The sequence below is a fragment of the Ptychodera flava genome, chromosome 15, assembly GCF_041260155.1.
Source record: "Ptychodera flava strain L36383 chromosome 15, AS_Pfla_20210202, whole genome shotgun sequence".
Classification (NCBI taxonomy): Eukaryota; Metazoa; Hemichordata; class Enteropneusta; family Ptychoderidae; genus Ptychodera; species Ptychodera flava.
Genome location: NC_091942.1, coordinates 4022858 through 4036420, shown reverse-complemented (window position 1 = coordinate 4036420; position 13563 = coordinate 4022858). Strand labels below are relative to the sequence as shown.

The 13563-nt window shown below is 37.7% G+C and overlaps 1 protein-coding gene across 1 annotated transcript; it reads left to right on the top strand.

Moving 5' to 3' along the window:
• Positions 1 to 1034: 1034 nt before the first annotated feature.
• LOC139150931 (indoleamine 2,3-dioxygenase 2-like) lies at positions 1035 to 12953 on the top strand. The gene is made up of 13 exons (XM_070723413.1): positions 1035 to 1359; positions 2375 to 2470; positions 3567 to 3686; positions 5226 to 5362; positions 6485 to 6605; positions 7617 to 7713; positions 8112 to 8163; positions 8792 to 8867; positions 9197 to 9278; positions 9816 to 9908; positions 10760 to 10856; positions 12168 to 12244; positions 12550 to 12953. Exons 1-13 carry the CDS (start codon positions 1234 to 1236, stop codon positions 12624 to 12626), a joined length of 1251 nt encoding a protein of 416 aa, XP_070579514.1. The 5' UTR covers positions 1035 to 1233; the 3' UTR covers positions 12627 to 12953.
• Positions 12954 to 13563: the final 610 nt, after the last annotated feature.

The window sequence follows — 13563 nt, the reverse complement described above, 5'->3', positions numbered from 1 at the left end:
ATATTCGTGGGATAAGTCGGAATAGCACTCGTTATTGTGGTTTTACAGTGGAAACCCCACGCTTTTGATCAGAAGCTTGTAAACATTGCAAGTCACAAGTCTACAAGTTTCTGACCAAAAGTGTGAGGTGTCCATTGTAAAACCACTCCAACTCGTGCTATTTTCTGTACCAAGCGTATCTATACATATATCTAAATTGAAAAAGACGGAAATTTTGAAAGATGCTGCGGGACTTTTGATATTTAAAATTCGATTTCACGCTCGAATGAAACAGCTATTTCATATATGGTTAGAGTTCTTTCCAACACAATCAACATGTCGAGTGTGAAACAAAAGTTCGTATGTGCAACTGACCAGTATAACGTACTTCCTTTGTCTCACAAGAAAATAAAAAACTTTGAAGAAGGGATCATTTGCTGTTTTCATATCTTAATTTTACGCCGCAATGATGTTGGGATACATTTCGATATATCATCATCAATCGTGCCTACTGTGGACACAATCACGCTTTTAATGTTCAATGCAACGTACACATCAACAAGACTTAAAATCTCAAAACAACAGATGCGAACGGTAGTGTAATGGACGTTAAAAACATAAATAACAGGGCGTCAGTACAGGTTTACAGATTGTGATCAAGAACAGCGTGCTTCTCACGAGACACCTGAGATACGTAAATGTATAAGTGCACATGGTATCTTTGATTCACTCAGTGCTGAACTCGTAAAATCTGTAAATCAATCACCAAAGAAAATACATACGTCAGAGCTTTAAATTTGCTGCATAGAAAACTGATTAGTTTGCATATGCCATTCTTAGGTATTTGCTGGGCCGTCCTATTGTGTACTTTTCAAATATGCCGAACTAATTTGAAGGTGTTCATGCATTGAAAGCCATTTCAACATTTCGTGAAACGCGATGTCTTGTTATGTCTCGCATTGCGATCGTTACAATACCATTTCATGGTTGTTTTCGTAACATTATAACATTTCCGACTTACGAAAATACTTTAATGTCTTTTGCTAATGGTACAGTACACATATCCTTCGCCGTTTGCGAGTAAATGGTTTGACCCGGTGAAAACCTGACGTGTCGAATATGTGCATGTAGTGTACCATTCAGTAAAGAGAAGTGCACCATGGGTATGTTGCGAGTTCAGCCTGGTCAACGTCCCGAGATGAAGACGATTAGAGCACTGGTCAGTACGATAAACCAGTTCAGGTCATAGAGGTCATGGCTAGCATGATGTCGGACCTTTCATTCTGTAAACCGATGGCGAAGGAATCAAGAGATAGTTTAGATACACTTGATGCGTATTACATCTCGCCAGAGTATGGTTATCTGCTGCCTGCACCTATGGTAAGTGTAAAATGTACAACGACAAGATCACACTGATCTGTAGGGACGTTACGGAGAACAGGAACGATAACAAAGTGTATCAGGTGTATCATAGGTGTGTCAAGAAACATGCCATTAAAATAGTGTAAACAGCACGATTAGGTCTTGCTTTTTTCTGACTCAGCGAGGTCAATGCGGTCTGAAACCGTATTAGTCCAAAATCAAGTCAGCCTGGTCGCCCCACTCTGCCGAAACCAGGTCAGCCTAACACCTCAGACCGGTCGAAACCATTGTGTGATGTTTTGCGGGTCTATCTGATTTAGGTCGAGTTGACTGTGAACCTCAATTTCCTTGCTCAACGTAACAAAATCTGGATGTACATGCGTAGTTCCTACATAGAACGTCTATCATGGACATTGAAATTTTACAAAAATTCATACAGACACAGACACACAGACACAGACACAGACAGACAGACAGACAGACAGACACACACACACACACACACACATATATATATATATATATATATATATATATATATATATATATATATATATATGTAAACGCGCGCATGTGTATATACACGCGTGTATATTTATTACCACAAGTTATATATATGAATATAATAAATATATTATATATATATTACCACAAGTTATATACATATATATATATATATATATATATATATATATATATATATATATATATATATATATATATACGATTTACATGTATCATCTTCTAGTACATGTCCATGATAGACATTCTATGTACAGAGAGAGAGAGAGAGAGAGAGAGAGAGAGAGAGAGAGAGAGAGAGAGAGAGAGAGAGAGAGAGAACATTACAAAACTTTTGATCAAGACGTACTTCCGCCTTCCGATATCTATGCACAACGTGTGTCCCCTTAAATACTGTGTGTGCGTAAATATTATACTCTTGTTTAGAATCAGAAGTATATCATATGTATTTTCTTTACGACACTGTTCTACGTATATTGTTACTTGCAGCTTTTTCTTTTATTTTGTGCAGACATTTCTCCCGGAATCGTTTGCTGAGTGGAACGATATTGCCCTGCACCTTACTGACTTTATCACAGATGGGAGCATTCGTCGAAAAGTTGAACAGGTGACCATGAAAGAAAAATGACTTTAGATCGTCGCGTCGTATTTGTAAAAGACAATTAGGGCAGAATTCGCCTCTGGGACAGATATTTTGACTCTCAAACTTTTACAATACTACTTTGGTCTACCACTTCTGTGCGCCTATTTTGAAGCTCAGGGAGAGAACAAAATGTTCATTCCCCGCATAGTTTTGTAAAATTCGAAAATTCTATTTCGCTCATGGAGTTAACACAGGGTTGGCCCCATTTTAAATTGCAAGTTTCGGTAAACATTAGATAATTGTGTCTCAGATATAAAAAGTTTGCACTCCGGCCCCTGATTTTAAGCTTTATTTGGAAAGGGAATGGTTTAAAGAATAGTTTCCCTCGTAATTCGTTAAAAGTATTCTTTCGGAAAGTTTGAGAAAAAGTTTCAAGTCCACCTAGTTAGATTGAAATAGTGTTTTCTCTTCCACGTTCAGTTTACACTATATGCAGATTAATCTTTCAAACAGGACTTTTTCTCATGTATGCGTTATGTTCACGCTTGTATCGAGGGCTTTTTGACAGTGAAATATGCATTGCTTTCCCTAGCATCATGAGCTCAATTACTCATATCGAGGCTCATTATTTAGAAATGTTTTACTCAAAGGGTTAACCCTGAAACGTTATCTTGCAATTCGGTGTTATCATCTTCCAGTGAATCAAAATTGAGAGATATAGCTCATGCATCGTTCGTTGCTCGGTATACTCTAAAACGCCTTCGGTTGATGGACTTACTTACAGTTATATGGTTCGTTACATTTTAATTGTGAGACAATCTTCAAATTCTTGCTCCTTGTCAGTGAGCAGTGCAGCAGATCACAAACTATTTTTTCAAGTCGTTATCATAATTCCGACAAAAATGATCAAGATGGAAACAAAACCCAAAGCGCAATATCATGTGACACTTCTTTTCGTTAATTCGATCATATTTTAGATTAAATGTTACGAATCCGAAAAGCGACTGAGCAACTAATATCCCTCTACCACCTCTGATTATTTTTCAACCATTGCTTTGAGTAGCATGCAAGTAACATACAATGAAATATTTTATGTGACGTTGACTTTTTGTGTCTGCAGATGTCTGTACTTGACCATGGACAACTGACGTCACACCGTGAACTTCGCTTGGCGCACCTCATGTTGACAGGGATAGCTGCTGCTTATGTGTGGACCGATGGAGTGAAAGGTGTACCTAAGGTAAACAAATGAACACCTGGCGATGTTTAAGTTGCTAATGACAATTTTAACCCATTTTATGTTCAGTGTGAGGATTAAGAGTGTAATACTATTGCATATATACCATTCTCGCGAGCCAGAGCATAATTTCCGCTCCGCTGACATACGCAAAAATCAAGCGGGTAGCACCAAGCTGTTGCCGCAAAGGGGCGTGTGGTTTACGACGATGCATATATCCAGGTGAAATCTTCCTTGACTATAGAAGCCAGGCCGGTTGCTTAGCATGTCTTGAGCGCACCTGTATTGTAATGGTCCACGTGTACAAACGGACTCCACCAAAATGTTCACGTAGTTTTGACAACGTCCTGACTATGACGTAATTTAATTTTAATATGCCTGTTATTTATGATCTCAATTCTAAGACATTTCAAGTCTATCTACGGTTATCAAATTAAATTATTTTTTATATAATGCCTTTTAATAGTGCCTTTCAAGTTTGTCAAGATTTGCAGTGAGCTCAAACATCTCAACGTAATCGAGGCACCGTGATCAAACAGACTTTTCAATGAATAGCGCCGTATCTCTTAGTCAAATCTGCCATCTCTAATTGACCTTGAAAGTGAAACAGTCAATGTATAATGTAGAAAATCAAGCATGGTGACCCCTATCTTTTTTCTTAAATATTTGATTATTCTCATATGCCATAATTCAAAAATCCCTCGTAATTGCTAAGTCTCTTAGTCTTCCATGTGTTGCTCTCTCGCTTTGTCTTGTGTATATGTTACATGTATGTTTCACTGTCAATTTAGCGTCATATGACCCAAACTCTTCTTTAAGTACATCAGTCAGCTATCACTGTCACTGCCGGTATGCAGTGACAGTGACACTTTTCGTATAGGTAGGCAGTAGCAGGGCAGTAGCTGTATTAACTTTGATAAATTTGACAATATTTTTATTCAGTTTATAACTGCGTTCTTGTTCTACTTCCTACAGCATGTTGAGCTGTCCAGTATTCAGCTTGTCAACAAAGTCTGTGTATGTGTACCATGCATTTGTATCACTGACAAACAACTCTCAGTCTGGACTCTAATCCAGTTATCGTCAATATTAAGATATACAGGCTTTATTGAAAAACTGAATACTGTGTGTTTCAGCCTGCTGTAGAGAGACACCAAGAAACTGTAATTTATACATTGCACAGAAATATTGAAAAAGCAACAATTGCAGCTTCTATCCCGTTACAAGGCCAACTTGTTGTTTTTATCAAAATGTAATTGCATTCATACATTTTCAGATTTTTCGACATTAAAATCATCACTAAATTATTACTAACATTAGAACCATATGATGATATCAAAATGTTTGGAACCAAATTATTTTCAAGTCCCCTGGCCCCTATAGGCAGAGCAAAACTTTCAAGTCCCCCCTCGACAACCCCCTGAATTTTCGAATCCCCCTGAATTCCTCTAGCGCCCCTCCCCCCATTTTTAGTGAACGCAGCCTTAGGGATTTCGACCAATTTTCCGAAAAGTAAACCCTCCACGTTTATCTTATTCACAGATCTTACCGAGGTCTGTCGCTGTTCCGTTGTGGCGAGTGTCAGAAAGACTTGGAGTTCAGCCAGTTGTATCACACTGCAGCTGGTCGCTTGCCAACTGGAAAATAATCGACCAATCAAAACCAGCCACTGACTTGAAGTGAGTGATGACTTATATAGTTCATGTAATTTTTGATAGAATATTTACAGCATTCAACATGCGTCAATCTGATATAGGCTCGACCCAATTTTATAAAAATGGGAATCTTTCAAACGCAAACGTTATAGTCGCAAACGTTACAAATTGGTCGAGTAACCCGGTGTGCCGATGTCTTGAGCTGGAATCCAACCATGCATACTTGTTCAACCTTCTCCATGAAGTAATACTCATCGCCTCGGTTTATCATATAATTTGACTCCCTGGAGCTGCACTATTGTATCGGACAATCTATAAGCGCGTAGATAAAGTTGGTTTATCAATCAAGAATCGTGAGGGTACATATCTTGTTATCTCATTTTTACTGTACGTTATTATATCACATTGGTTATGCAAGTTATTGCATTAGTCTCGTGTTTCTGAAATAAAAAATGATAAGGTAATGCAGGTAGCACACGGGATCTATGACCTACTGTAAGACCTTGTTGATTCTTCAGCCTACACATGATTCACTTCGATATGTAAAAGTAGGTATCGCGTCATGAAGAAGAAAAACAAATTTCTCATAAAACAGAAATCTGCGATGATTATTTTATCCATTTTTAGAACGTACATATGGTATTCTGCTGATCGTCTCAACTCATTTTGAATAACTCCAAAAATTAGGGTTAATGTATGCAAATATACCTATTAATGTTGTAAATGTATTAAGTGGTAGTCAAAAAGAGCATTTAAATAAAAAAAAGAAAACTTGGTTCCTCTGTGTTTGCAATACTGAGGTTCCGAAGAGATTCTATTCAATGTGGTGTGACAAAGAAAACTTTTCCCATAGCGAATAACCTCCAGTCTTGCTCTTACCTGCTCGCAAAAAGTACACCTTGAAAGATTAATTACCAATGAGTTTTATTTTCGAACTTTTCTCGTGATTTTTGTTTCGAGAATGTACATTTGTTTCCCATTATTTCAAGACACTTTATGCTTGAAATGTGATAAAAGTCTTGAAAGATAACTGTTGTTTTTTTACAAATCAAAGACATTCATTTATAATTCCCCGTGTACCTGTGTCTAACTGAACGATGCATCAGTGGATGAAACATTTCGATCTTGGTCTCATAAAATTTACAGAAATCGGGAACTCATAGTAACTCTTCCGGGCGGCGACACTACGAAATGGTTCTTTCTCATACCTCAGCAAGCTGACCTTATCGGTGGGTTAGGAATTACACATGCCATGGCTGTCAAACAGGTATCTATACATTAGCTGCCATGCTGTTACATATAATTGCGATGTTTCCCTTGTTTGTACCAGATACATGCTGAAGGGTTTTTGTAGGGGGATGGGCGGGGAACACATCAACTTTTTTCCTGTAAGTGAGACGGTAGCGCAGGACACTTACCTAATTACATAAACTCTCTCTCACTATAGACATCTTCCTGTTTTGTATGCCATTTTGTATTGTCCAATAATGCACTTGTTTGTTCTGTGTAATATCTATACTTATATTCATGCATATGTGTTTGTGTTATATATGTAGGTGTGTAGGTAGGTAGGCAGGTAGGTGGTTGGATATGTGTGTGTATGTATGTGTATGTATAATATATATAATATATATGTATATATATAATATATGTATATTAACTCTCTCTCACTATAGACATCCTCCTGTTTTGTATGCCATTTTGAATTGTCCAATAATGCACATGATGTTTGTTCTGTGTAATATCTATACTTATATTCATGCATATGTGTTTGTGTTATATATGTAGGTGTGTAGGTAGGTAGGCAGGTAGGTGGTTGGATATGTGTGTGTATGTATGTGTATGTATAATATAATACATGCATATATATATATATATATATATATATATATATATATATATATATATATATATATATATATATATATATATATATATATATATATATATATATATATATATATATATATATATATATATATATATATACAGACACAGATACAGACACATGAGCATGAAACTTAAATAATAAATATTAATACTTTTTACTCGAAGTAATTAAGGTTATCGTTTCATTGTTTATAACGCTCTGCTTGGGCATTTATCACACCAATTTCCCACGACGAAGACATCTGCATCGGTACACTTAGCGAGAGAGAGAGAGAGAGAGAGAGAGAGAGAGAGAGAGAGAGAGAGAGAGAGAGAGAGAGAGAGAGAGAGAGAGAGAGAGAGAAAATACCTGCAATTGGTCGATAACAAAGTATTCAACGTATTACAGGCGGTTCTAGAGGGCGATGAAGATCACTTAGTTGACAATTTAAACTTCCTCAAGTCAACGGTGAATAGAATGGAAGAATGCATAAACCAAACACATGGTACGTGGACGATTGATATTCCATGGAGCTTTTTTTATCAAGCATAATGGTCAACATTGATAATTGAAAATGTTTTATTTTGCTCTTAATTTGAAATAACCACCTTTATAAAACACACTCAGACGCGTGACATTGATGTATAGACGTTCTGATGGAAACAGATCTGTATACATGTAATACATTTTCTGAATCATCAAAAATCTAACATTTCGAACGTTACTCAGTGAAGCACTCTTGATGTTATCAGAGTTATTCATAAATCCTCGTTTTAATATGGCGAAAGCTATCACAGAGAAGAGACTAACGACACGCTATATGCTGTTTTACGAAGATAGACTACACTTTCCCATTCAATGGTTATTAAATACCTTATTATGTCTACTTCTCATTCCATTTAGAGCTGTGTGACCCAGAAATATTCTTTCACGTTCTCCGCCAGTTCATAATGGGGTGAGTATCAGCTCCTACATTAAAGATAAGATTCGGCGTCCGAGATTGTATTATTTGGCTGCTCTGGACTGCGACGATAGGTCTTGCAGCATTAAGCCGATACTTCCACTGCCACTGAATACCGAGACATTAAAGGGATACGGTCGTCGAAACTGCGCTCAAAGGTCGTATGGGACCCATACGACCAATTTAATCACTGTATCCAAGGTACGATGGTGATTGATGAAAGATAAAACATGTCTATCATAATCTACATCGTATAATTTAAATGTTGCAGCTATAAAGATGAGGTGCATCTAGATATCGTGCATGAAAGACATTGTCTGTAAACAAGAAACTCGCACAGGCGCAGTTCCGACGACTGTTCCCCTTTAATATGCCTGCAACGTCAACTAAATCTGCGTGAATATTCCTGAATCAACGTCGACACAGATTCACTGAAATCCGCAAAACCTTTAAGAGGGTTACATGGTTTATATCATTCTGAAATTGTGACGTAATACCATCAGATCAGATCCTACTGGATATTTTACAGATTTAAGAGAACATTGATGAATTAGGGTTTACATCAATATATTAAGTAAAATTTACTATCCCGCGCAATTTATTTTGCATACTTATCGTACAGTTTTGGATCGCAACCGTTCATGACAGCTGGACACGGAGGCTTGATTTTCGAAGGTATAAGTGATGTGCCACAAAAGGTAAATATCTGATATTCTGATGTATGCCGGATTATTCTTTAATTTGTATATTTTATTTAGGAAGTAGGCGCCTCGAAAGTGAAACTACCTTTAGCCCAAACTTTCCTCTAGGAAAGTTTAAATTGTTCTCTTTCAATTCAATAACAAAATCATGAGTCAACGAGCAAATCTTGGTACCTGAGAAGTATATAAAGTTTGCCTTGCCGATAACCGAAATTCAAACTGGTCGTAGACCCTGTGATAACTCCATAGGAAGATTTGAACTTTAATAATATTAGTTGACTTATCAATTGTGATCTAACATACAATTTACTACTTCAATTATCAAGCATCTCGGAGATTCTGCCGCGCAGAGTCCGGCTGTACCAATATTTGATGCTGCACTTGGCGTCATACATGATGACGAAAATGGTACGTAATTATAAAATTATGGTATTTTGTAGGTAGGTTGGTTGGTAGGTAGGTAGGTAAGTAAGTAAGTAAGTAGGTGGATGGGTAGGTGGCTAGGTAAGGATAGATAGATAGATAGATAGATAGATAGATAGATAGATAGATAGATAGATAGATTAGATAGATAGATAGACAGACAGACAGACAGATAGATAGATAGATAGATAGATAGATAGATAGATAGATAGATAGATAGATAGATAGATAGATAGATAGATAGATAGATAGATAGATAGATAGATTGATTAGATAGATAGATAGATAGATAGATAGATAGATAGATAGATAGATAGATAGATAGATAGATAGATAGATAGATAGATAGATAGATAGATAGACAGACAGATAGATTAGAATGTTCATTCAGCAATCTGATCATTTGCAATGTTTTTCTTAATTCACAAAACCACAGTCCCTCTATAGAGGGACTGTGACAAAACCATTTGTGAGAGAGAGACAGTTTCTAACTTTGATCATAATATTTGTTTTTTATTTCAGAGAATTTTCATGAAACCATGAGACAGTATATGCAACCAGTTCACAGAAAACTCATCGAGGATTTAAGGAAGGGGCCGTCTACTAAAACATTTGGTATTTGTCTCCTCTATGTATTCTTTGCTTGAAGCTTTCGGGAATACCACCGTGTACTTGTAACAGTGTCGCTTTGACACATGTTGATAATTTACCCTTGCTGCTGCCATGCCATGTAACCCTAAAACTGCGTGTTGGATTCATTCTATCCAAAAAACAAATCTATCGCCATAGGAATCTTAGTCACGGAGATAGCAATAGCATATGTTCATGGTAACCCAACCCTTTGTGGTACGTTGATTGTTACTGTGTCTCTCTGTATACCCGTTCACCATGCAGCGAATAATAGACGATACTATCGTGGAGGTGACAAATGCATATAGTATGTATGACTTTATCGTTATCAAATTCATTAAAAACATTTCCAAGACACTTAATAATATACTTTATTTTCCTTCTACATATTATTGGACCAGGACTGAACTGCCAGTCCAATGCTAACTTTGCACAGCATAATTTGAGCGATCTGATATCATTTGACGTTTCTGTCAAAGATAGCCCGTGCGAAGGTGACGCTGTCTAACAAGACCTCCGCATTCGGCTCAGAAGTAAAAAGATCCATAGCAATGGAAAATCCCATTATCAAAGTTATCAAATTTTCATATATGCATCGATTGACTTCAAATCTTTAGAGATGTATGAACTGAACCCTACCCCATTAATAAGTGCAATTGAAAGGAAATGGCAGATGCATTTAACATCGTTCAAAAACTTCAATTTAGTTTGGTATGTGTAGCTAGAGGGAGATGTCCATGTTTTCAGTGAACTTTGTTGATTAGAACGATGTAAGTTCACGTTATTTGTAACTTTATGTTATTTTTTTCATCTATGTATCCTTTCACACTTCACAGTTGACAAGTGTTCTAACGAGAAAACAAAGAAGGCGTACAATGATTGTTTACAAGCATTGGCCGATTTCAGGTCCTGTCATCTCAAAATTGTCGTCAGGTAGGTGGAGAGAGGGCTTCTACGTAAATTAACTGTAAAGGTTCGGGGAAACTTGAATTAAAAACCGATAGAAAAAGGGAGAAATGCAACCCAGTTCTGTAACCTGTACCACTTAATTATCTATACTAGCACCTATATCCATCAATAACCAATCGAAGAAAATCTTAGTTTTGCACCCATCTACTTAGCCAAACACCTGTCCACCTATCTCAGATCCACCCAATCATCTAGCTTTACAAGCCAATATGCTTGCCAGTCCACCCATCAACCCTCTTAAAGGGAAACTCTCGTCGGAACTGCGTCTGTGCGAGTTTCTTGTTTACAAACAATGTATTTCGTGCACGATATCTAGATGCACCTTATCATCATGGCTGCAACATTTAAATTATACGATGTAGATTATGACAGACGTGTTTTAACTTTCATCTGTCGCCACAACCTTGGATACAGTGTTTACATTGGTCACATGGGTCCCATACGACCTTTGAGCGCTGTTCCGACGACTGTATCCCTTTAAATTCACATCGTCGTCACCCGTTCGTTCGGTCATTCGTCCACCCATGCCATCCACCCATCCGTACATCAATCTGTCACAATCCTTTCAGGTGCCGCCAACTAAGCTGTTCGTGCAAAAAGGTGTTCGTGCGAAGTTTTTCAGCGGGCGGGCAAATTTCAAAACTAATCAGCGGGCGGGGAGAAAAAATCTATATTTACTGTGGGCGGAGAAGAAATTTCACTATTTTCAGTGGGCGGGGAGAAAATTTTTGACAGTGGGCACCGGAAGATACGTAGAGGGAGGGGAAAGCGGCGTGGTTGATAGAACTTGAGGGGAGATTTAGCGCCTAACTTAGAGGGGAGCAATGTTCCAAGCAATATTGCCAGCTGCTCCCACGGTTTGCGTTGATCTGGGTTGCCTAGTAGGCATCTAGTTGGCAATGGGAAATTTCAGTAGTGGGGAGAGGGCAGAGGGGAGCTTGAAATGTTGTGGGGAGTAGGGAGCGGGCAGACTATAGATACTGGAGGGCAGCGGGCATCAAAATTCAGTGGGAGGGCATATTTTCCGTGTATGCCGGTGGGAGGGCAGTTACGAACAGCTCTACTTTCCCCTCCAAATGTTGGGTCAAGGTCAAAAATACGAAAAATCGGTATATCAGCCTTCAAAACATGTTTTGTGATAGTTTAGCGAAATTCATGAAATTTACCAGTTGGCGGCACCTGTCCTTTATACTCAAATAAGTTAGTGGGAACATCTGCAGGCGACTGACTCTGAACAAATTGGATGCCATGTCTACCCGACTGTCTTATTTTCAGATTCATAACGATTCCATTGCGAAAAGCTGAAGAAAGGAAAGCTGAGAATGTAATCGCCGAGGGCACTGGTGGCTCTGGTAAGATTTAAGTCTAGTTAGCCGTGAAATGTGCGTTATCTTGTCATTGGCTGTCACAAACTGACGTTTCTATGCGCATGTACAATGTGATGTATTTTCTTTTGGTATGAATAGATGACTGATGTGATATAGTTGACAGCGAACCAAGTATCTATAACCAAACCTCGAATTAAAAGAGTTGGAGACTTTTCTTGTCCAGGGGCGCGCACGTTTCCTATACTGTGTGTGCGCGCGCCTTACTACACAATAATTCAATGATATCACAGTACTTTTCTTTTCCTGATCTTCATCGTTCATTTTTTCAGATGTTCTTAATTATCTGAAATCGACCAGGTCAGCCACAACAGATGCGATGTTGAAAGCCACGGCGAATGCTGACTGATGAAGAGAAGCTGATTTTTTCATTGAAATTCAGTTTGATAGAAATTAGTTTTCGAAACGTTTGTAACGCTGTCTTTGTTGTAGCGTCTCTGTGGTATATAAAATTTCTCGTATTGTCAAATCGGAAAGCATCTTTCAAAATCTTGCTGAAATAATTACAGCGATACCGTGACAATTTGGACGCAAATCGATTCGGTAAACTTTGTGAAGGGTCGAGAAAATCCTGTCTATCATTAATGTTGAACATCAGCCTGAAAGTACTTGTGAAATTAATAATCTAATGCAAGCGAATTCTAGTGATAAAAGTCGACTTGAATCGCAAATTAAACATTGTTTTAAATAGCGTTATTTGACCCATGGCATTAAAAGGTCCATCTGTTTATGTAGAAATTAACGACATGATACATTGACCTGAAAATGCTATGGATTTTTTATGGTTCAAAGAGGCATGCAAGTCCAACTACAACTATTGAAGTTTTCAGTGGAAGATGGAAGCACAAAAATTATGACAAAATTGTAGAGAGGATAAACATATACTGGACCAAAATTCCTGTCTTCAAGAAAATCATCGTTATTTAAGCAAACTACCGTTTTCTCACCGTGTTCTAAACGTGGAACATAACTCACCAAAGTGTACCCTGGAAAAGGTAGTTATTGCACTGTCAAAACGTTGATTTACTTAAATAACGGACGATTTTCTTGAAACCGGGATGGTTGAGTACATATTTATACTCTACCTTTTTCGCAGGGTGTTGTTATTCCATCTAAATCTTAAACTGTAAAAAGTAAGCGTTACGTCATATGTTGGAAGACAATCACTTACCGCGTACACATATGACGACATCAAATATGTTTGGCGACACGTATGACGACATCAAATATGTTTGACGACGTGCATGACGATATCAAACATGTATGATGACATGTATGACGACATC

Excerpts from the sequence above, each read along its gene's own strand:
- LOC139150931 (XM_070723413.1), top strand. The coding sequence starts at position 1,234 with ATGGCTAGCATGATGTCGGACCTTTCATTCTGTAAACCGATGGCGAAG. Across the intron at positions 5,363-6,484 it reads AAACCAGCCACTGACTTGAA|AAATCGGGAACTCATAGTAA; the intron begins GTGAGTGATGAC and ends TAAAATTTACAG. Across the intron at positions 8,868-9,196 it reads TAAGTGATGTGCCACAAAAG|CATCTCGGAGATTCTGCCGC; the intron begins GTAAATATCTGA and ends TCAATTATCAAG.